The following is a 23,628-nucleotide window of genomic DNA, read 5'->3' on the forward strand; positions in this document are numbered from 1 at the left end:
AGTCTCCTGCCTCTGCCTCCCAAGTAGCTGGGACCACAGGCACCCGCCACAATGCCCAGCTATTTTTTGGTTGCAGTTGTCATTGTTGTTTGGCGGGTCCGGGTTGGGGTTTCAAACTCGCCACCTTAGGTGTATGTGGCTAGCACCTTAGCCGGTTGAGCTATAGGCGCCGAGCCTATTTTTTTTTTTTTCTTTTAGAGGAGATCCCAGAAGCACATAGGTTTCAGGCCTTGCTAAACATAGATCGGCTTATAGGAAGCAGCTGCAGAAGCACCACTTGGAAAGAGCATCTTTTAACATTTGGGAAGTCACTGTGTTTTTTCAAACACACACATATGCACGTGCGCACACACACACACACACAATCTGTTTTGCTACCTTTTTCCCTTAATATGTTATATAACCTCCATGGCTCTTTCTTTCATTCATGTAGTAAACGGTACACATTCTTCATGTAGGCTTTTTTCCTTTTTAAAGACTCACCCTTCCTGAACAGACCGTCTTTATTTTTGAAGTTATGGTGAACATTTATTTGCTACTGGTTAGGGGGATCCGAAAAGCCTTCCTTCTCCTCTTCCATTTCTCTACGCTCACCCCAACTCCCAGCCTTCATGTATGTACCTCTATCTCCCAACTAGAACTTTGTTCTTTGGTGGAAATGTGTGCCTTGCCCAGTGACTTCATTGTCCAAGCCCAGGAAGAAAGGTCCCCCTTTCAGTCCCATCCTCACATTCTCTGCTTATCATCCCCTAAGATCCGTTTTCTCCGGACTGACCGCCTCACACTGCCTTCTGCATCCTTCCTTCTTTTCTCTGTGCTTATAACCATCCTCTTGATAACAAATTCTGTCTCCTGTTGGTGCTTATCTGAAATTTGGGTCTCCCTCTAAAATGCTGCTTATCGGCTCATTGATGGAATTGGCTTATTCTCCTACACTCCACAGCCCAGGCAGGCAAGGGACAGCAGATTCTTAGCTGACATTTCTATCCTCCTTGTGGAGCGTGAGGCAAAGACATCTATTGAGACTGAGAGAGCAAGAGCCAAGATCCAAGGTTTAAGGGAATTTGGGAAGATATGGAATGGCCATCCGGGGACAGGGAGACAGAAAAGATGAATACGACTAAAGTGAGTTGTGAGGACCGAGGTGAGTTTGAAAACCACCTCAGTACAATAGGCAAATCACTGAGCAGCGCTGGGCTTCCTATATCCTCAGCATCTTCACTGCCTCACACCAGCTGAGAGTAGGCCCATTTATCCTCCACTTTCAACATATAGGAGACTCCACACTATTGTATAGGTAGTATTCTAACTCTTACATACAGTTAGTTTTGTTTGTTTGTTTATTTGTTTTTGAGACAGAGTCTCACTCTGTCACCCTAGGTAAAGTGCCATAGAGTCACCACAGCTCACAGCAAGCTCAAACTCTTGGGCTCAAGTGATCAATCCTCTTGCCTCAGCCTCCTGAGTAGCTGGGACTACAGGCAGCTGCCACAACACCCAGCTAGTTCTTGTATATTTAGTAGAGATAGGATCTCACTCTTATTCAGGCTGGTCTCGAATCCCTGAGTTCAAGCAATCCACCCATCTCAGCCTCCCAGAGGGCTGGGATCACAGGCGTGAGCCACCATGCCGGCCCCCAGGGCCAGCTTATTGATCACAGCGTCCAGGCCCCTCCTGGGTCTATCACACCACTAATAACCTCCAGCTAGATACATCCAAAGGTCACTGCATCTTTATCTTCCATTTATCTTCTCATTTGCTTTTGACACTATTCAGTAATTCAACGTTCCTAAAACGTCTTAGTTCATTGACATCTTTGTCTCCAGCCTCTCCTCCTCACTCACCTTCACTGGCTTCCTCCCCACCACCTGTCCCTGTCACATCAGGGCAATTCAGGGATCTATCCATTACTTCTTGGCTCGTTAGCCTACAAAATTTATGACAATAACTCCAGATACATGTACTTACTAAGCATGGGGTTCTTTTCTACATGCTGTTTAATTTCACTCAGTATTCCCAAAAGTTAACTCACATCCTATATCTGCATGTCCCACCCCGCCACCCCCTACACACACATTTTCTATTCCAGTTAAAGGATCACTATTCACTCTGCCTTCCAAATGTGAGCATAACCCTGTCTTCCAGAGCCACCAGGCTGCATGACTCCAGGTGGCACGATTCGTAGACTAATGCCATCTTCCCTTCCCCCCGATCCTTCCCTGAGGGTGTTGCCTATTGTACCTTCATAATATGTTTGGACTTTGTCCCTTTTTCTTCTGTCAACATAGCTCTTGCCAAAGTACAAGTGCTTAAAACTTCAAGGAAGGTTTGTGCCTCTATCACAGACTCCAAATGCCTTTGCATGGTATATGAATTTCTTCACGGTCGAGGCTCTGCCCACATTTAGAGCCAAACATTAGAAGAAGGATCTAATATTTGCTAAGCATCTGTCCTGACAAGTTCTGGTGTAACTATTTTATACTTTTCTTGATATCTACAGCAACACTGAAGCACAGCTATCTTTGTCCTCATTTTCCAGATAAGGAAATTAAGGGTTGTAGATTTTAAAACATTCCTAAATTCACAACGTTGTACAATATCATCTCAGGGTAAAAAGCCAAGCTCGTGCGTATTTTCACTACAGTGTGATGTTGTAGTCTACGTACCCTGCCACATCTCAAAGTGCACCCTGTGTTCTAGCCACCCGCCATCCTTTCACAGCCCATGAAGTTTTAAGTGCTGTGCCTTCCATGTGCCCTTTGCCTTGCTCCCTGGCCCTCTGGATGAACTGCCCCGTATGCCAATTCAAACCCTTCATAATGCCTCTTCCGCCCTCCCTCATCCCACACAGCACGGCTGGAGCCCCTCCCTGCTTTGTCCCAGATCTTTGCCTTCTTTATGTGTCATTCAAAGGCTTCATCACTTTAGCTTCACAGTCATTTGTGTATACATGTGTTTTCTCTGCTAGTCATGAACTTCTTTAGGATGGGGTACAAAGTGTCACATGAGGGTATAACATATCACAACATAGATTTTTCTAGGAAGTGCAGATAGCAAACAATTTGTTTGGTTTCATGAGCCCCAGTCAAGCTGCATTTACTACTATCTTATCCCTAGGATTCATTTAGAAATCATTCTCACGGTGTGCAGGGGAGTGTTGAATGTAGATTCACAAACAAAGCCCCCCTGTTCTTGTGTGGAAGCCACCATTTGGGTTTTCCCCTTCTGCTCTCCTGGAGTTACTGACTGCTGATGGTTTTCAGGTAGATTCCCACTGTCACTGCTGTGTCTAGATGTCTGCTGTACCACTCTTCCTGTGCTATTGGGTGCCACTCTCTGTGCCGAGTCTGCTCACTGCAGGATATACCCTCCTGAGTCCCAGATGCAGGGAACCGTACTGTGCTCGCCACTGAAGTGGAGACAGGCCTCTTCCCTACCAGCCTCCCACCCCACAATCCTGCACTTCCAACGTTTGCCAGAATGTCAAAGTCCTTTCAATTTTCCACTGTTTGGGTTTTCCTGCTTCCTGTTGAGTGCTCTGAACCAGCACTTTGCAAAGCATTTTTATACCTTAGCCCACATAATTTTTACCTTTCTAAGATAGGGAAATTGAGGTTCAATGGGGCTAAAAAATTCTCTCCTAGTCTTGCAGTCTAATAGTCTTTAGATTCTGGACCTAAATTGAAATCTTTCTAACTAGAACCACGGCCATATACTTCTTGCTTTTAACTTCCCCTCCCTCACATACAAGTCACTTGGGAACTGGGCCAGAGTGCCAGCTGGCATTCAAGAACAGTACTGTCACCACTGTCACCCCATCTCTCTGGGCTTTCAGGTGCTTTAGCACCACACTTGGATCAAGCCACCGTGACTTCCCTCGCTCCCCAGAGACAGAACAGCCCCTGACCGTCTCCATTCTTCATCCCCATAGACCTCTAATGTATCCTTCTCAGTTGTCCTCTGAAGGTATCTTTTAGTATTTGACTCCTTGAGAAAACACAGGTTAGTTTCCTGCTGGAATCTCTGCGGAATTACTATTCACACAATAGCCCTCTGCAGAAAGAAATCTTGTATCTTGTATATGGAACAAACAAAACCCTTTACATTCTTGCTGAGATATTGGTAGAACTAAAAAATAGATATAAAAGGAAACTTCCATTCGGGTAAGACAAGGGTGAGCCAGGAACAAAGGGACTGTGAAGGGCTTTTTACACTTAAGGATGAGCTGGATTGCCTATCCAGCAGCAGGAAATTTATTTTTTTATGACTTTATGAGATGGGAAGGGTGTGACTGAATGAAAGAGATATGATTTAATGAAAAAGCCTGAGACATCTGTCAAGTTCCCTTTTTGCTCAACTTCTACTGCCAAGAATAGGGAAAGAGGGAGAATTACTACAAGTAAAATGAACTGACTGACTCATTGTTTTGCGGAAACAGGAAAACATTATTGATGAACACGAGGAACTCCACCAGCATAAAAGTACACATTAACTTTCTGTGAGAGTCGAAGAAGAAAGTTAGCAAAAGAAGGTCGCTTGGTCTACACGAAGGAAAAATAATTAGCTAAGTGAGAATAATAATAAGATCCCAAAAGGAGTATTAAATCATGGTTGTACTATATATCATGTCAATATATAGTTTAATACTATGAGAAAATTAATATATGAGCATTAATATATAAACTTACAATTATATGTCTTCAAATAAAAAGGAAAGGGATGACAGTCTGGAAATGTATTTCTTGGATAAACCAACACATTTCCAGTAATGTTTGTAAACAAGCACGGAAGCTGGGAGTGGGGGGGGGAAGCTTCTGGCAACCTGGGGGAGGTCATTTACTTGAGCCGTGTATATTTCTTTTATTTGCCAACTTTGACTAAGATTTTAGTCTTCTGATTCTAAAAATACTATAAAGGCTTAAGATGAAAAAGATTTGTGGGTAAACAGGCCATGTCGTGTTTCCCAAAATGTCACCCTAGAGTTAGTTTGATCCCATGTAGAATTTATAACATATTTTTCCTTCCATTCATTTCATGGATTTTAAAAAACTCCCACTGTAGTGAATGTCAGGTACACATCCGGATAAAGAGACCTGGCTGTGTATGCTCGGCTGGAACTCTGTTTTACCATGAAGTATGCCGCTGGGCATTGTGGGAAAACAGATGTGGCTCTTTAAGCTAAAATTGGGCCCCAAGACAAAAGAATTAAAACTCTTTAAAAAAAGGAGACAGAGGAGATTGGGGGTGTTCAGGGTGGTATGGCTGTAGAACACAAATGTCTTAATGCTATAATTGGGTAAATGAGGTGAAGGCTATGTTGATTAGTAGGATGTAAACACTCCAATTTGTACAAATAATCAACACATTGAATCCCATAGTGGCATAAATGTATTTATGATCTATGTACAAATGACTTAATTTTTAAGAAAAAGGAGACAGAAGTTCTCCCTAATTTTTGAGAGAGGTCCACTTTTTGGAGAGAAGGTTCTATTCAAGATAGGAGAAGAGGCAACTGGAATATAAATTGAGGTTTCCTCTCTGGATGACGAGGAAGCACTTTTGAGTAGAATGGTCACTTTCTTTCTTTTTTTTTTTTTTTAACTGAAAAAGAAATTTATTTCAGGTGAATGTGAAGGTACAAATAACCAGGTCAAAATATTTGATTTTGTTAGGTAGAGTCCCTATTGTGATTATATCCCTCAAAATGTGTGCCACACAGCTCCCCCTCATGCCCATTCAGTGAGAGCACTCCCACTCCCCCTCATTACCCCTTCCCCCAACTTGAATTAAAATGAGTTTTTCTCCTGTGTGGGCAGGCATTAGATCATCTACTGGCTTCATATTAATACTGAGTACATTAGATACTTGCTTTTCCATTCTTGTGATACGATACTTTACTAAGAAAAATGTGTTTCAACTCCATCTAGTATATTACAAAAGATGTGAAGTCACCATCTTTTTTATGGCTGAATAGTATTCCATGGTGTGCATATATCACAACTGGTTAATCCATTCCTGAGATGATGGGCATTTAGGTTGTTTCCACGTCTTGGCAATTGTAAATTGAAATGCTTACTTCTTACTCAAAGGTTGTCTGTTCCATCCATCACTGGGAGAATTTGCCCCAAGTTTATTACACAAAAAAGGGGGAGTTACAGGAAACTGGGAAGTGCAGGTTGTCCTCTGAAAGATGTAAGCAGTAGGTGGAAGAGGCTTCCTCTGCCTTAGTGGAAACTGTACTGGCAACTCCAGTTTTGTCACTGGGATAGTCAGGAAACAGCAGGACAACCCAGGGGTGCTGGTGGAAGAAGGCACCAAGACTTAAATGAAGAGCAGCATCTGTGCAGGAATCATACAAGTCAATTAAAAGACTATAAGGCCCCCAGAACCCTGCAAAGAGAAGAAGGAGAATTCGGGATCTAGGGTTTCCACTAAACAGACTCACAAAGTCAAAGGTATTATCATTACTTCATCAGTCTACCTTGTTTTCTCCCAGACTTGTACAATTCCAAAGTAAATTTGAAGAATTCTGGACACGTAGTCCTTCTTATGCAAGGAGAAAGAATAGCATAAGCCTCCGGGTTAAGAAATTTGTGAACTGATGACAATATTAAGGAAGCAAAATATTTGTCTTGGGAGAGGTCAGAAATAACATCTTTCCAAGAGATTTTAGCCCATGTGTTCTTTATGTTCTTGATCTGTTCAACCTTGTGACAGGATGTGGATCTCTCTTAGGGACTTCCAAACTCAAGCTGGGTTTTGGAATCTAAAGCCTCAATAGGCTTGCTTTCTTGAATACGCCTTCTCACTTCTACTTTAGTTGAAATTGTTTTTGTTTTTTTAAAGTGAGTGTGGGAAAGGTACTAGAAAGAGGACACTGTCAGCTCTTGTTAAATAACACATCAGTCTAATGTCCACCTTCTAGATGAAATGTATTATAAGTCTTATCTTACCTGATTTTTTACTTGTGCAGAAAATGAGGCATGACCCACACAATTTATGAATGTTTTCCTATGGGATTCTGGAATAAGTAGAACAAATTAGATCACTTATTCTTTTTTTCTCCAGTGAGGAAGATAGATATCCTGATTTCTTTTTTCAATAATTTGTTTCTATTATTGAAGAGAAACCAGCAAATGTTTGCAGCTTTTTCCGGGCAGCATAGTGGGAGACTTTCTTCCGAGTCAGGCTCATTTCAGACAATATGCCCATGATATGTGTGTGTTCTTGGTATCACCAGTGTCTGGAGTCCTCCCCATAGCCTTCCTACACCTGTATGTCATTTTAATATGCACATATTCTTTCTCAACTTTTATAATTATACTTTTTGTTCTCTAAATATAGTACCTAAATCTATGGATATAGCATGGAAATACTGACTCAGAAAGAAGGTAGTCTTATTTTACCGGAAGTATTTACGCGAATAGAGATGATCACTTGGGAGGAATAATGCAGAAAGGATTCCCTCGTCAATGGAATGGTCCCCTCTAATCTTTAAACAGATTTTATATTCAAAAAATAGAAAATATGTGAAAGACACATGTGTTTTGCTCGTCATTATATTCTAGTACTTGGCATAGTACATGGTCCACAGGCCATAATCAACAAGTACTTATAGTAAGAATGCATACATGCATGAAAGTGAGGTCACTCCAGGCACAAAGTGCCAGAAGAAAACAAGGGGGTCTGCCTTGACATAAAATAATCAGAGTCATTTCCTTCCAGAGAAGAGAGTTTTTTTAAATAAAGAAAAATCCAAACACAGAGTTACAGTTTTTGAAGGCTAAATTTCTCTTCTCTGACCACTAATTTTTGGCAGTAGAAATTAATCTCTAAGCAAACAGTGGTGGGAATTGGCAAGATTTTGTTTGACTAGGGCTTCAGAGCTCAAGCCAGCTCATATCTAGCCCTCCAGAAAGCTCAAGTCCATGAAGCTTTCTTGAATCATATGTACCTCATGACTTGGGCTCCTGCATCAAACAAGGAAATGCTATCTTGTCCAAAAACGTTGAGGTGTGTTATTCATGTCTTCCCCCCACCCCCTTGGTAAAAAGTCCTTTGGGGGAAATAAAGCAGGGGAACCAAATGAGTCCTGACATAAGTTCAGCCACCCACGTGTCCTGTAATGACCAAGGGCGAGTCATTTGCGAGTCTAAGCTTCAACTTGAACATCAAAACACCTCTTCTGGAAACCTCACAGGATTGTGACAAAGTTCAAATTGAAGCAGATAAAATATTTCAAACCCCAGAATTCATTTGTACAGGATCATACTTTATTTTCTACTAAATTTTTAATTTAGCTCCTCCATCCTATCCCTTAGAAAATAATTTAACCTAGCTAATTGGAGAAAATGTCTGTCACGTCAGTGTTTTCTAGGCAATTTATATTTTCTGTACATGCATGCACAGGAATTCTCACCTCGCCTTTCCCCTCCTGGTATGTAGTACATAATGGTTTGAGGAGCAGATCTTGTGAAGTAATTTGGGTCAAATAGGTTGCCAAGCATAGCAAATAAAAACACAGAATGCTCACTTAAGTTTGAATTTCAGAACACAGAATATTGCACAGGACATACCTATTCAAAAAAACCAAAAATTATCTGGCCATCTCGGATTTCTCTGGCAACTTCAGTGTGGATTCAGCAATCTACCACGTGACACTGCTGTGGCATGGATGCAATCTACCCCTGGTCGTCTTTTCCTTGGTCTCTATTCTCAGTAGCAATCACTTAAGCTTCCAGGTCATTTAGCACATCTCCTGGCCTTGGGTCCATGTGGTTAATGCTACATTGTCTTCACTCTGATGCTGAGGCCTCCTTAAATCCATCAAGTGTGTTAACCCCTTTTGGATCCTTCCCAGGAACGTAGGAAATTGCTGAATCTGCTTCCATACCATTCTGGGGGTTGAAATGTCTCTGAGTCTTTCTACCTAGACATGTCACAAGGCCGCCTCAGAGCTGTGCATCATGCTGGTGAGGGGAAATACTCTTCGAGTCTTGCAGCTTCCCTGGACTTAACCCAGGAGAAAGGTTGACAATCTGGGCAAGTTGACTGATGATGGATGAGTCCCCAGAAGCAGGGGCGTACCCTGAGTTTCCTCAAGAGGATTGAGCAACATTCAAGTAGAACTCTTTCCTCCTCACCCCACCCTTTTAAAAATTTTCCCCAGACCATGAAACCTTCACCTACTCTAGTGGGGCAGATGGTGGCAATGGTAAGGATGGTTTACATTGGCTCTTCCCACCCTTTCTTTCTATCAATTGTTCATGGGATAAGTTTTTATCCTTACTTCAGGCTTTTCCCCTAATATTTTATATTATATTAAAACTTCAAATGTAAAGCAATGTAAAGATTTCGCAGTATACGCCCATATGCCCATCCTCTAAATTCTGCTGTTCACATTTTACTCTGCTTATTTAGTACATAGCTGTCTGTCTGTCCACCCCGCTTTCCATCCATCAACACTCGTTGCTTTTTAATACATTTCAAGATAAATTGCACAAAAGAAATTAACTTTTCACGTTTTTAAAATTGCTTGGAAAACAGTAGCTCTTGCGGTTCAAAGGTTTGATTGTTAAGATGGTCTCTAGAGTTTGGAGACTCGATTTTGTAATTCATAGGCCTAACAGGGTTGTTTTCCCCTAAAAACAGGAAACTTGTGATAAACTTAATCAGTCGTGAGGCAAAAGACATCTCTTATGGAACAAAGAAAGGACTAGTTACATAAAATAAAGAGCAATATGTGTTGGGGGGGAGTCACCACTTAATACTTCAAGATATTTATTTATCTCACAGTATGTTCTACATATAGCACTGAGCAAGTGTAATATTGAGGTTATGCCTTTTCAATTCTCTCCCTAGTTGTATAATATTTATATTGTTTATTAAATATTCATCAAGATAAAGAGAAACATTTTAAAGGAAATTTTGTGTGGAGGCTAAATAATATCAATCACATAAGCAAAACAGGAAAGGGTGAAATATTCACCTAAAAATGAAAATTTTTTGTACAGATGGGATCTCACTATATTGCTCAGGCCTGTCTTGAGCTCCCGGCTTCAATTGATACTCCCACCTTGGTCTACCAAAGTATTAGGATTACAGATGTGAGTCACCACACCCCGCCTAAAGACACATCCATGTTTATTTTACCTACCAAAGAATGCTTCCAAGAATTTATAGGGATGTGGCGTGCTCCTCTTGAACTAATTTTGAGAGAATTATTTTCAGGTAGAATGACGCCAACTATGACTGTTGCAGGAAGATGAGGCCCGATGGAGAGAAAAAGCACCCAAACCCCACGTTTATAAGAGGAAGGGCTTTATTCACCAACCAGGAACTTACTGCGTAGAAGAATTCCAAATGGCCACGCTCCTGACTGGCTTGGTCTTTCCCTTGTAAAGTTCCACCCCACAGGTACCCTTCTTATTGGCCAGTTTGAATCAAGCAGGAGATGCTAGTCCAGCCCCTACAGAACTACAGGATTTCACAGAACTTGGAAATTTCCAAGTTCCAAGAAGTTAAGTTTACATATTCCCAAGAGCTGAGTCACCAGGGAGAGGACCCTGCAGGTGTATCCTTGTGGTCTCCTTGAGAAGACCTGTTCTCCTAGACCTCACCCTTCTCAGGTATCCTCTCTCATGACCGGTGACTGACAGTTCCTTTTTCCTTTCTTTCACCATATTTCTCTTTTTGATTCTTTGTTCTCTATATATAGCATTTTAGTTACCTCAAAAAAAGAGGACTCTTCACAATAGCTTTAGAGACCTGGAAGGAAACCTCTGTTTCTCGGAAAGTTATTTCAGCTAGAGAAACTTCTCATGAAACAAAGCTTGACTAAAAGCCAGACTCTTACAATACCTGGCAAACATGAGAGGGGTGGAGGTGAGGTGAATAGAGCATGCGTAACAGAATACCCAGTTCATTCCTAGGGCTGGCCCACTGAAAGCTTCATTTTTCTCAAACCAAACTTGGGGTTCTTCAAAAGGGTTACTATTTATTCATGAATAACTATATAGCTCTCTGAGCTAATAGAAAATCTATTTGTTATTTATCTACATAGCAGAAGGGGCATGGTTATTTTAATGAACAATGAAAAGGTATGGGATTTCCATTTAATAGAAGTCGTCACCCCTAACAATGTGTATGCATCAGAACACCTTTGCCAGGGAGACCCAAGGACAACAATGCCAAGGATCCTGTTTCCTGGGATGAAAATGTTCGTTCAAACCACTGTTCTAGGTCAATATTACCCCATCCACTGGCTTATTATGACCAAGTACAAAGATCAAGCTGAAGTACTTAAACATTAAACTTAAACTACAGTATACATGTGTGCATTTACGTTTCAGAAGAAAAATATTTTTACATTAGCTTTTTTTTCTTTTCTAATGATCAGATTTTAGTGCTGATCAAGTGTCACTTTATTTAGTGTTGATAAAGTCTGCAGGAAATCTCTGCTTCTATCTCGGAAAGTCAGACCCTTATGTGAATTATAACTTCGTTTTTAGAATTCCAAATTATTTGATTCCCACCTGTATTTTTGAATACTGCCTTATGGCAACGTCACTCCCTTTCACTCAAGTGTACCCCTGAAACAGACCAAGAAACCACAAGTTGTGTGTACAGTTACTTAGGTAGTCATTCATTTATTCAGTGAGCAAAACATGTTGAACACCTACTGTGTGCCAAGCAGCTCACTGCCAAAGTACTGTGGATGCAGAAAAGAATGCAGAAACATATAAATATAAGATTTTACTACTTAGTGAAGTGCTCTCTGGGGCTTGTTACAGGAGGTCAAGAGGAGGTCAGAGGGCAAAAGAGGCATTAACTAGATTTTGGAGGGAGAGTCCAGGAAGAGGGTACTGAAGGAGGCGAGGGTATAGAACAGCATGACTCAGTTCAGGAAACAGAGGTAAATCAGCATGGCTGGAGTGCAGGGGAGAGTTAGAAAGTGGGAAGAGATGTTAAGGGTAAAGACAGGGCCAAATCTTGGATACTCCACGAATGGTTCTTTTTTAAAGGGTTTAAATTTTAGGAGTTCTAGGCTTCCTCCTATGTATGAATATTTTGTAGGCAAGACTAGTGAAAAACTTGAGTGATGAACTGTAAATTCTTTTTTTTTTTTTTTTTTTTTGAGACAGAGTCTCATTATTGCACCCTCGGTAGAGTTCTGTAGTGTCACAGCTCACAGCAACCTCAAACTCTTGGAATTAAAAGATTTTCTTGCAAGAGCCTCCCAAGTAGCTGGGACTACAGGCACCCACCACAATGCCCAGCTATTTTTTGGTTGCAGTTGTCATTGTTGTTTGGCAGGCCCCGGGGTTTGAACCCACCAACCCCCATGTCCATGGCTGGCGCCCTAGCTGCTGAGCGACAGGTGCCAAGCCATATAAATTCTTTTTTTACTCTTTTCAGCAACAAGTTCTTTCCATTTTTGTATTCTTTGCCTCTTTATTTGTTCTCTTTCCTCCAGGTTTAGAGTGACGTCTTCCACTCCGTCCTGGTTAATTTGTGCACCTCCAAGTATCTGTCATTTCCATGTTTTTTACCTGTACACCTGTTATGGTCCTCCTCTGAGTGAGAGTCAGCTAATTAAAGCTAAAATGTTAGTGCAAAAAGAAAAAAAATTTTTTTCACTTCAGATGTGTGGTGGAGAAAATCTCAACTTGACCTACAGAAAAGATAGTCTTAAACTTGAGAACCAAGTTTAACCTTTCTGCTGTATGGATTAGATTCACAAACAACGCCCATTTTTCTGTGCAATAAATTATTTTCTCTTTTAGGTCTGTAAGAAGGAGGAGCACTTACAGAATTATGTATGACTCATTAAATTCTACAAATCTAAACTCCCATTTAGAAAGCATTGCCAGAAAATCTTACCTTGAGGGAAACAAGTAAGCGAGCTGTCAAAAAGTCAACAGTTACCTAATTGCTCTGGGAAATATAATGAATTTGTAACAGTTAGACTACTGAAGAAACAGTTGGATTGCCCAGGCTTTCTGGGGTGGTGAACTTCCTCCTCCAGTGGGAGAAACTACCAGTAAAGGAAGAATGGCAATTTACATACCATAGCGAGGCTGATCTGCCCCAGGGCTTAGTCACAGCCTGCCTATTTGAGACATCCTGGGAAATCCCTATTTGGAAGAGAACAAAAGTTAAAATCACGCTTGCTGTGCCTCTAACTTTATTCTGTGCAATTCATATTCAGAGTTACTTCTGTTTATTTTTCATGAAAAGTTATTGCTGTTATCTTCTGCCATGAGTTAGCTCTCACCCTAAAAGACACTGTAAGAGACATATTTTTCCTTGTTTTACTTCCTGCTTTCCAAGACTCCAGGGAAAAGAGCTTCCATGGCACATCTTGCAGAGGACACATCTAGAATGAGTGCTGCAGAAAGTTCTACCGAGCATGCAGAAGAGGTAAGAACACATTTCTAGAGGATGAATTGACCACATCTTGCATGGATACCATTTCTAGCAGTTAACTGTGCATTGATTAATAAGAGTAGAAACAGCTAGTTTGTTTTTTTTAAGCTAAGATTTGCTTTATATTTTTAATCAATGTTGTTTAACATAGAAAAAGTATCTGGGAAACTGATACATTGCCTTTAACTTCTCTGAGCTACATTATTTTCTTTTACAAAACAGAGAGGATTAAATGTGTCTAAATTTCTTTCAGCCTATTCCTGTCCTGACTATATAGGTTCCATATTTTGCCCCTGACTTACAAGAATTTCATTCAGTGTGAACTCTAAAAACAATACTATTGCTATGGTCAGAAATAGAACGTATTATCTATGGTAAAACTGTTATATATTTTTCTTCAATTACTGCAATACTTACTTGCTAATTAAATGAAGTAAAGTGCTTTCTTGAAGTTTTGGGGACTTTCTTCTGTTTTTTAAATAACCAAGGTACAGCACTAAAATAAATGGAACTCTTTTGTTGATTTGGGTATTTGATCTAGCAGTCAGGCCTTGAATATACTAGAAGCTGGTACTACTGTGATGGTAGAGAAATAAATGCCCAGGTACTTTGAACACAGATTACACTTTTCTGGGAATAATGATAGGGAATGATTTATAGGGAATATCACTCTGTAAACAGATCCTTCCTAGAGCCAGTGACTAAAAATCAGATACCTTCACTAGCAACTGGAAAACAAAGTAAATACAAACGGAAAGTCCCCCAAATCTTTGTATTTGATTGATTTTGCTTCGTTTGAATGCACACCTGAGGCATAGGAACCAGGGCAAAATGTTGATCAATTTCCAGTGGAAGCCCTGGTGATACATTCACGGTTTACAAACCATTCCTACCCACTGTGCCTTCTATCCTTCCTCTTTCCCCTCTTCCCTACTTATAATTGAATGTACTTCTGAGTTCCAGAAATCTGTAGTCCTACCATTACAAATAGCTTCTTTTATGGATTTAGTAACTAGCTTTTCAGTAATTCTGGTTCATAAAATAAAAATCAAGGGTCAATATTTTATACTTTTCTTCCAGAGAAAATGACTTTGGAAGGGAAGAATTTGAAAAAGCACAGTCTCTTATTGTTCCGCACGTGGATTCCCAGAAGGCAGGGACACATAAATGTTCGCTGGTAACAATCTTTATCTACATCAGAAACAGAAAGGAGACTTTTTGAGGACCCCAAATTCATGCTTCCAATCATGATCTAGAATGGATGGATTTTGAACTTTAGTATGAATCAGGATTACCTAGGAAATAGATTAAAAATAGAGGTGACCTGGCTCTCCTTCCAGAAATTCTGATCCATTGTTCAGGAAGCTTTGCCTCTAGCCCACCTAATGGTGACTTTGATACACCCCTGTGGTGGGAACCACTGTCCCAGGATCCAGTCTTGCCATACCTCTGCTTTGCAGAGCTGAGGTCACAACTAAGTAGGACTGGCTCACAGTATCTTACAGATTAAAGACCCTTAATGTTTAGTCTTTTGTAATCCAGAATGGGTCCAGTTTCTTAGAAGTCTTTCCCCAAAAGTGGAAGGTCCAGTGACAGAGCCTAACATACTTGATACCTGGGTTTGGAGTCACTCTCCCGTGCTTAGGCAAACCAGGTTCTTAAGGTCAAGAGCAAGTATAACCAATCATTCTGAACTTATTGACCCACAGAGAACTTTCTCTTTTGAAATGTAGTCTTACTTATACCACAGGTCTAAATAGGAAGCTCAAGGAAATGAAAAACGCCATCTATACAGATGTGAAATATCGTCAAATCCTAAAATGCTAAAACCTGAGTAAGCAAAGATAGAAAATACAATTTTATAAAAAATTCTTATAAAAAAAGTCCTTGAAATCCTGATGATTGCAAAAGAGTTATTTCCTATAAACAGTTCAGGCAAAGGTCATGAACATGTTTTGAAAACATTTCCTAATTGCTTATGAATATTTTTTTTTGTAGTTTTTGGCGGGGGCTGGGCTTGAACCCACCACCTCCAGCATATAGGGCTGGCGCTCCACTCCTTTGAGCCACAGGCACCGCCCTTTAATTACTTTTGTATCCATAGTAACTATGGAGCCTGAAACTGAATGCAGGTGTAAGGGCTACTCTCATCACCCGGTTCATTGTATCACTTTCATGACTCAGAGATGAGATGGTAATAGGATTATTGAGTTACAGTACAGGAACAAGTCTTTTATTTAAGTCAGTTCTGCTGGTGGTCAATTTAGGCAGATGGCCATTGCTGAAGCTGTTGTTCTTTCTTTAAATGAATACTCCTAATCCTGAAAAAAATATCTAAAATGAAAGGGGATTAACTTTTTCATGATAATAATAATTTGTTATCCATCTAAGTTTGTAATCTAGTGGCTTTAGTCAAGGAGTTGACTAAAATTACACAGTGCCATTATTCTATCCCCACTTTTACAACATACTTATAATCATGGTCATTAAAGATTTTGTTTTTGTTGTTCGTTTTGGGGGGGAGGTTAAATTTTATTTATTTATTTTTATTATTTTATATATATATTTTTAGAGACAGATTCTCACTCCATCAGTCAGGCTGGAGTGTAGTGGCCCAATCATAGCTCACTGCAACTGAGAACTCTTATGCTTCAGTAATCCCCTTGCCTTATCCTCCAGAGTAGCTGGGACTATAGATGTGTGCCACCATGCACTGCTAATTAAAAAAAAGAAATTATACAGACCCAGGATTGGTAGGCCAGTACTGGGATTATAGGTGTGAACCACCACATTGGACACTGACGTGGTTAACTTATTGTAGTTTTGGAATCAATTTGCTGCATTTCAGCTGTATGTGTTCTTTATACTTGATTGTTCTATGTGGGTGGTTGTGAAAGTTTTGAGACAGACTACATTATGGTCTATTATTTCACTTCCAAGGAACACAGTCAACAGTGTGTTTTCTGATTCACCTGTGAAGTTTCAACGTGCTCAGCTTATCAGTGTTGCTGGGAGGGCTTCATTTGTTTCTGTCTGCACAAATTTTAGGTTTCTTGATTTTTATGTGTTTCAAAACTTTTGTAATGACCCACATATTACTATTCTGACTTTTGCTAGGGGTACTCTTCAGAATCTTACATTCATGTTCATGGGCACAGCTATTAAAATGGCTTTTTAGAAATAGTTACTAATAGTCACTATCTAGTAAATATTTAAAATATATCCATGAAACTTACTTCATTTCTATAAGCCATTATACTCTTAATTGTCATTTTCTTGGAAAAAGATTGAAATCTACATTCATGGCTAGGCGCCCATAGCACAGTGGCTAGGGCACCCGCCACATACACCGGAGCTGACAGGTTCTAATCCAGCCCGGGCCTGCCAAACGACAATGACAACTACAACCAAAAAATAGCCAGGTGTTGTGCCAGGTGCCTGTAGTCCCAGCTACTCGGGAGGCTGAGGCAAGAGAATTACTTAAGCCCAAGAGTTTGAGGTTGCTGTGAGCTATGACACTATAGTACTGTACCAAGGGTGACAAAGTGAGACTCTGTCTCCAAAAAAAAAAAAAATCTACATTCATGAAATTTGTGATCATAATCTCTGTCTTGCCCTTCACAGTTTATAGATACATTTATAATTTATTGGAGAATTATTTGGGTAACTAATCCATATAAAAGAGTCTAAAATATCATATGAAGCTGATTCATCAACACACAGCATGAAGAACTTACAGTGGAGGATTTTTACTGCTAAAATCAGATATTTTTGTACATCACAATGTGAGAGTTGGCCAAATGCATGAGGTTTGTGAAGGACAGGGTTTCTCCTGCTTATTTTGTAAACTGTTTGGTTTTAATCTTCTTTCTTTCTTTGTTTTAAGTGCACTCAATCATCAAGAAGAAAGAATGGGACAAATTCTCTTGAACAAAAGATAAAGTGTTTGGAAAAACAGAGGAAAGAGGTAATTTAGAAGTATATTTGAAGCGACGTGTGTTGTGGGTTAATGCTGAGTATGAAATCGTGTATTACCTCGTGCTTTTTATTTTTATCAGGTCACAATATTTATCTCTAGGATACTAGAGAGCACTATTTTGAGAGAAAATGTTTTTTTCTTATTCATCCACACAGCTTGTACTCAGTCCTTGTGTTTGTGCAGTGATGACTGAAAAATAACAAAGTCATAAATCTGATAATCATAATTCCGATTTTCTCAAAACTTAGATGTTTGCTTCTCATAGACCGTGTGAGCTTATCACCTGTGCCCTTTATGCCTTGCAACTTGACACACCTTGAAACTCAAACTGTTAAAGACTTTAAGCACAGTTGACTTGTAATTTTCTGACCCATTCTATGTGTTACATCTTTTGTTTCGTCTATCACGCCTTCCATTCATCTTTGATACTGCATAGAATATTTCCATCTGGAAAATCACAGAACTATGGCAGAGTAACATTGCTGTGGCATAGAAATCTGAATCTCTAAAAATGCCAACAGATCAGATCTATTTATATAATAATATGATATAGTCTTATACTAAATAACCATATCTATTTCCAGCATAAAACATACCTTGTAACTGCCACTCTGGATTAGGTATTTCATTTTGTAATTAGGAGAAGGTCTTCCTGTTTTTCAGCTACGTGATACGTCTTCTCAATGTCTGTTCCACGCTGATACGTGTTGCCTTTTCTCTGAATGTGGGAAGGTGAAACTCCCATGCAAAAATGCTAAACCACAGATCACAGTGTTCTTTCTGCCTTCTAATGAGCAGATAGTTTTAACATCCAGGAATTGTTTACAGCCTAAAATTTTCCTACATATTGTCTTCTGACAACACTGTTATTCCTTGAACATCTATACTTTAAAAAAGGTGACATTGGCTCAGCGCCTGTAGCTCAGTGGCTAGGGCACCAGCCACATACACTGGATCTGGCACATTCAAATCTAGCCCCAGCCTGCTGAACAACAATGACAATTACAACCAAAAAATAAAAATAGCCGAGTGTTGTGGCAGGCACCTGTAGTCCCAGCTACTTGGGAGGCTATGGCAAGAGAATCACTTAAGTCCAAGAGTTTGAGATTGCTGTGAGCTGTGATGCCCTGGCTCTCTACCAAGGGTGACACAGTGAAACTCTGTCTAAAAAAAAAAAAAAAAAAAAAAAAAAAAAAAAGTAATATTATCCATCTGTTGAGTATATAGTACAAATTGTGTGTTAATCTTTTAAAGCACATTATTTCAAGCAAATGACTATGAGTTAATGGAGTCTAGAATTTGTTAATATAAATTCTGTTTTCAAAGAGTTGGAAACATTTCATTATAATAATCAGTGTAAACACAGACAACAACATGGACAAGTTTGAGAAAATACCCTTCATACATTAATGAATCTTACCCCAAACCACCATTACCTACAAATTTATGTCAAATTGTGATTGAATTAAACAAAAAAGATGAAAATTTGAATAACTAAGAAAACTTAAAAGTTGCTATTTAACTCGTTTGTCAAGATGTATCTAAGACTTAAAAGTTTTTCACACACAAACTGATTATTAAAAGATGACTCCAAGGCCAAGCACAGTGGTTCACTCACATCTGCAATCCCAGCATTCTGGTAGGCCAAGGCAAGTAGGTGGATTGCTTGAGCCCAGGAGTTCAAGACCAGCCTGAGCCAGAGCAAGACCTCTGTCTTTAAAAATACAGCCAGCATTGTGGTGGACGCCTGTAGTTCCCAGCTACTCTGGAGGCTGAGGGAAAAGGATTGCTTGAGCCCAAGCGTTTGAGGTTGCTGTGAGTTGTGATGCCATAGCACTCTACTGAGGGCGACAAAGTGAGACTCTGTCTCAAAAAAAAAAAAAAAAGATTATTTCAATGAGAGGGAGAGTGTTTCTTAACCCAATCAAAATTTGAAGGAAGGAATCTCATCTTCATTCATGGTTTCTAAAATTTCAGGAATGTCAAAAAGTTTCATTTTGGCCAAATTTCCAGCTGGGCAGAAATTCTTTTTTATTCACCAAAGTTTAATAATTTCAGCTCCTAGAAGTTAACCAGCAATGGGATCAGCAATTTAGAAGTATGAAAGAGTTATACGAAAGAAAGGTAAGCAACTCTCTCTCTATTTGGTATTTTCTTTAAATCAGTAATTCTGGTGGAACCAAGCATGTGAACACTCTCATTGATTTCTGCTACAAAGAGACTTGTAGGTAGCCAACTGTTGAAAAATGAGGGGAGGGTGCTGAGTATATTATTGGCCTCTTGGTATTGAAGATTAATGATCAGTGTCAGTGAATTGTCTTGAGCCTGATTAAAAGAAAGGTGCTAAAAATAGCCCGTAGCAACGTCTCAAGTGTTCTGGTGCACATTTGTCATGATTTCACAGAGTACCCTGGCCTCAGCTTTGTCACTAGCAGCCACACACACACAAGGTTACATGTGATGTGAGAGATGGTTCAAAGTTCACAGTGTTTTCTGCAAGTGTAGCTCCAGTTCCTTAATTAAATAGCAAATCTATTTTCCACAGATAGAGAAATAAACAGTGGTAACAGTGAAAGTGTGAAGGGAAAATGGGGCATTCCCCTCTTTCCTCTAAAGTACATTTGCTGTCAAGAAGCTTTTGCTTTAGTGAAAAAGGAACTTTTTGGAGAAAATCTCCTTTAATAATTTAAAATCATTCTATCTTCAAAAGACAAAAGAGAAAGTAAATTCCCTTAAATAGAAGATACTTGACCGCAAGTGAGCAGCATTTGCTCCTTTCTTCCCCATTTTGATACCCAGAAATACCAAATTTAAAAGGTGCAGGCACCAGGCAACGGTCAGGCCGCCTTGCAGTATCTACGCTGCCCAGAAAGAATGTTTAAACTGCTTTTCTGAAGGGCGTGCAGGCGTGCAGAACCACGGTGTTAGCTGTGGCTGTAATTCGCACCTGGGAAGATGCCCCCATCTCAAGATTCTCTCTCCGCACCGTCGTCAATCTGACGTCTAATTAGCATCTAGCAGCATCACGCGCGGCAGATCACAAAATCAAAAGCCGCGTGTGTTTCTCCTCTGGGGTGGGCGTGTTCCACCGACTCCCTGGCGCTCGTCGCCTTCTGCAGAGTTTAGAAGGACAAACCTAGAGACCCCTGGCCCCGCTGTGACCTAAGTCTTTATCCCCCCTGGAGTGGGGGCGGCTTGAGGGAAGAAGAGCTGGGGGCTGTTTGGGGGAAGGCATGTACGCTTTCCCCCTCTGACCTAGCCCCCTTTTTCAATGCAAAGACCCCGATCTAAGTTAGGGGCGGTGGAGGTGGAACCCTCCTGGGGAAGTCCGGGACCGGGCGTTTCCGTCCCCCGGCGCCCAGGCCGGGAGTCCGTCCAGGGGGTGAGGGCTTCCCGAGAGGTGAAGTGTCTGTGAACCGCCTCGCAGGTCGCAGCGCTGAGGATGAAGCTCGACGCCGCGGAAAGACTCCTCAGCACCCCGGAGAAGGAGCGGCCTGGGAGCCCGAGGGAGGACGAGCGGCCGCGCCGCCGGAGCCCCGAGCGGCTGCAGCGCGAGCAGGTGGGGCCGGGGCCGCCCTGGGTGCCGGGAGCTGAGCTGACGCCGCCGGGGCCGGCGGGGGCGGGGGGGTTCCTGCCGAAAGCCCACGGTTTTGTTCACCTCGACTCCCTGCCGAGCCCCCGATGGGTGGGGCTCTGGGTTATGCAAGTCCCTGCGAGCCATAAATAAGGCCACTTCTCCAGAATGAGAAGGAAGGACATGCCCTGCTCGCTTCCTCCTGTTGCCCAAATAGGCGGCTGGTCATTTGTCAGCCCTACCAGGAAAGAGGGGACTGAGCTGCAGATTTGCTGATATGTTATTTTTGTTTTTATTCGTATGTAGTGTTTTTATTACTAGTGTTAATAATATGGCAATCTCTTGTATTTGTACCATATAGCTTACAGAGAGCTTTACAAATAGGTATTACGCTTGAGATCATTAAGATAATAACTTTTTTTTTTTTTTCTGAGACAGAGTCTCACTTTGTCACCCGCGGTAGAGTGCCGTGGCATCATGGTTCACAGCAACCTCAAACTCTTGGGCTTAAACGATTCTCCTACCTCAGCCTCCCAAGTAGCTGGGACTACAGGTGCCTGCCACAACGCTCGGCTATGTTTTGAGATGGGATCTCACTCTGGCTCAGGGTGGTCTTGAACCTGTGAGCTCAGGTGATCCACCCGCCTGGGCCTCCCAAGTACATGATTACAGGCATCAGCCACCGCGCCCAGCCAATAACATTTTTGAAATGAATGTTATTTCCGCCATTCATTTCCCACTTGTGAGAAAAATTACTTTGCCATATTAAAGATGAACAAGCTGGGATGTAAGGAGGTTGAATTGCCAGGGTTCATAATGTCGTATGTTAGAAAATGGGACTTGGACCCAGTTTCCAGATTCGAAGGCTCCATTAGTCCCAGCAGAGAACTGGGTAATAACCATTAAGATGACAGTTTCTCATAAAATAGGCTATTTTTCTTCCTGGTTTTATTTTAAATTATTGGACTTCATGAATATTGTAGAAAATGGGAGGAAACCTTAAATTCCAGTGGCTTCCAAGGACAGTAAGGAAAAACAAAGGTATAAATTTTCTCGGGTGAAACCTTATCACTGATATTATAGGGCATTGGCAATATTTTAGAACATGAAGGATCCCTAAGGCAGTATTTAAAATCAGCATTGACCACTCCAGTCCAGGTTGTCCTACCTTACTGATGATGTATTTGTCTCAGTGAGACAAAACAGGAAAACAGGAAAACAGATTTTGGCAACTCCCTTTCTGCCATGCAGTAGTCATTTTCTTTTCCAAATAGACCCTAACCAGGAATCTTTGTAATTTTCCCCTTCTGCAGTTGGGACCATTTTCTAGTTGGAATAATTTTCTCTTAAATGATGCTAAATTTAAAAAATGACTGGCTCATTGTCTGAGTATACAGGTCCACTCTACTTAACTAAAAGCAAATAAAAGTGTTTTCACATTTAAAGAAAATGAATTACCTAAAGTGGATTTTTAAAATGTAATAGTTGTTTAGGAAATATTACTTACTAAAATCACATGCTCTAGCACATGTATTAACTATTTTCTCATCTTGAGTTACCAAAATTCTACAGTATTTATCTGTACCTGGTTAAATCTCAATCTCATGAAGAATCCAATTTACTTCACAAAAGTTTTGCTATCTGATATATACAACTAAGAGATAGAGGACATATTGTCTGAATACAGAGCCTGTGAGTGAGTGTCTAAGCACTGAACCATTAGCACTGAAAATTTTAAATGATGATCAAAAAAATAGAAGAGTGGCAGGTAGCAATTGACCTCGTTGATACCTACTTTTTTTTTTTTTGCAGTTTTTGGCCAGGGCTGGTTTTGAACCCACCACCTTTGGCATATGTGGCTGGCGCCCTACTCCTTTGAGCCACGGGCGCCACCCCTGATTCCTACTTTTTAAAAATAATAATCGTAGCAATGTAGTGCTCTGAATAATTATCTTTAGTGAAAGGTCTTGTTGGTCTAAAAATTGTCCTCTCTTCCCTTTCTCTAGTACAGAATGGTGGAGAACTGAGCTTTGAGATATTTAGTATTGTCTTGTTGTAATAAGTTTTTTCTATTTAAGATTTTCAACTACTTTTCTGATTCACTTATCCATCACTCAGTGACAGTATATGGGAACCTGTTTATTCTACAGACCCATTTATTTGACCTTTGAAAGTAAAAATTGGGGATCTTGATTTTTTTTTTTTCCTACCAAACTTCTAAGGTACTCCACTAGGCTTGGAAAAAAGAAAAATTTCTTCAATACTGAAACCTGTCCACCCAAAGAATATTGCTCAAACGGAACGTTAAGTGAAAAATCTGGCAGGTCCTGTTATTACTTTATTTCAAAAGGGTGACCCTTTCAATCTGCCACAGCAGCTGATGTGTCAGGATTTCTACAATATCATCTCCATTGACATTTGAATTTGACTTTGTTTTCTTGCTTTTTACCTCAGAAGGAAAAAGAAAGCCTAAATGAAGAATTACATGAATTGAAGAAAGAGAATAAGCTTTTGAAAGAAAAAAATGCTCTTGAAAACAAGAAGAAGGAGCATTTGGAATGTGAAATAAAACGCCTTAATAAGGTATCAGGCCGGGCCACCCGTGGGAGATCTAAATGAGAGGTTCCTAAGTAAGAGCACATTCTTA

At 40.5% G+C, this 23,628-nt stretch overlaps 1 protein-coding gene across 1 annotated transcript in view; it reads left to right on the plus strand.

The window, feature by feature from the left end:
* TNIP3 (TNFAIP3 interacting protein 3) overlaps nucleotides 1–23,628 on the plus strand; it is a 47,630-nt gene that overhangs the window by 1,122 nt on the left and 22,880 nt on the right. The window contains exons 2-6 of the mRNA XM_023519243.1: nucleotides 13,333–13,422; nucleotides 17,315–17,395; nucleotides 19,466–19,531; nucleotides 20,835–20,966; nucleotides 23,436–23,564. Of these exons, the coding sequence (XP_023375011.1) occupies nucleotides 13,333–13,422; nucleotides 17,315–17,395; nucleotides 19,466–19,531; nucleotides 20,835–20,966; nucleotides 23,436–23,564 (498 nt within the window). The remainder of the gene's footprint in view (nucleotides 1–13,332; nucleotides 13,423–17,314; nucleotides 17,396–19,465; nucleotides 19,532–20,834; nucleotides 20,967–23,435; nucleotides 23,565–23,628) is intronic.

The sequence above is a fragment of the Otolemur garnettii genome, unplaced genomic scaffold, assembly GCF_000181295.1.
Source record: "Otolemur garnettii isolate 467f Iridium unplaced genomic scaffold, OtoGar3 scaffold00164, whole genome shotgun sequence".
NCBI classification, from domain to species: Eukaryota; Metazoa; Chordata; class Mammalia; order Primates; family Galagidae; genus Otolemur; species Otolemur garnettii.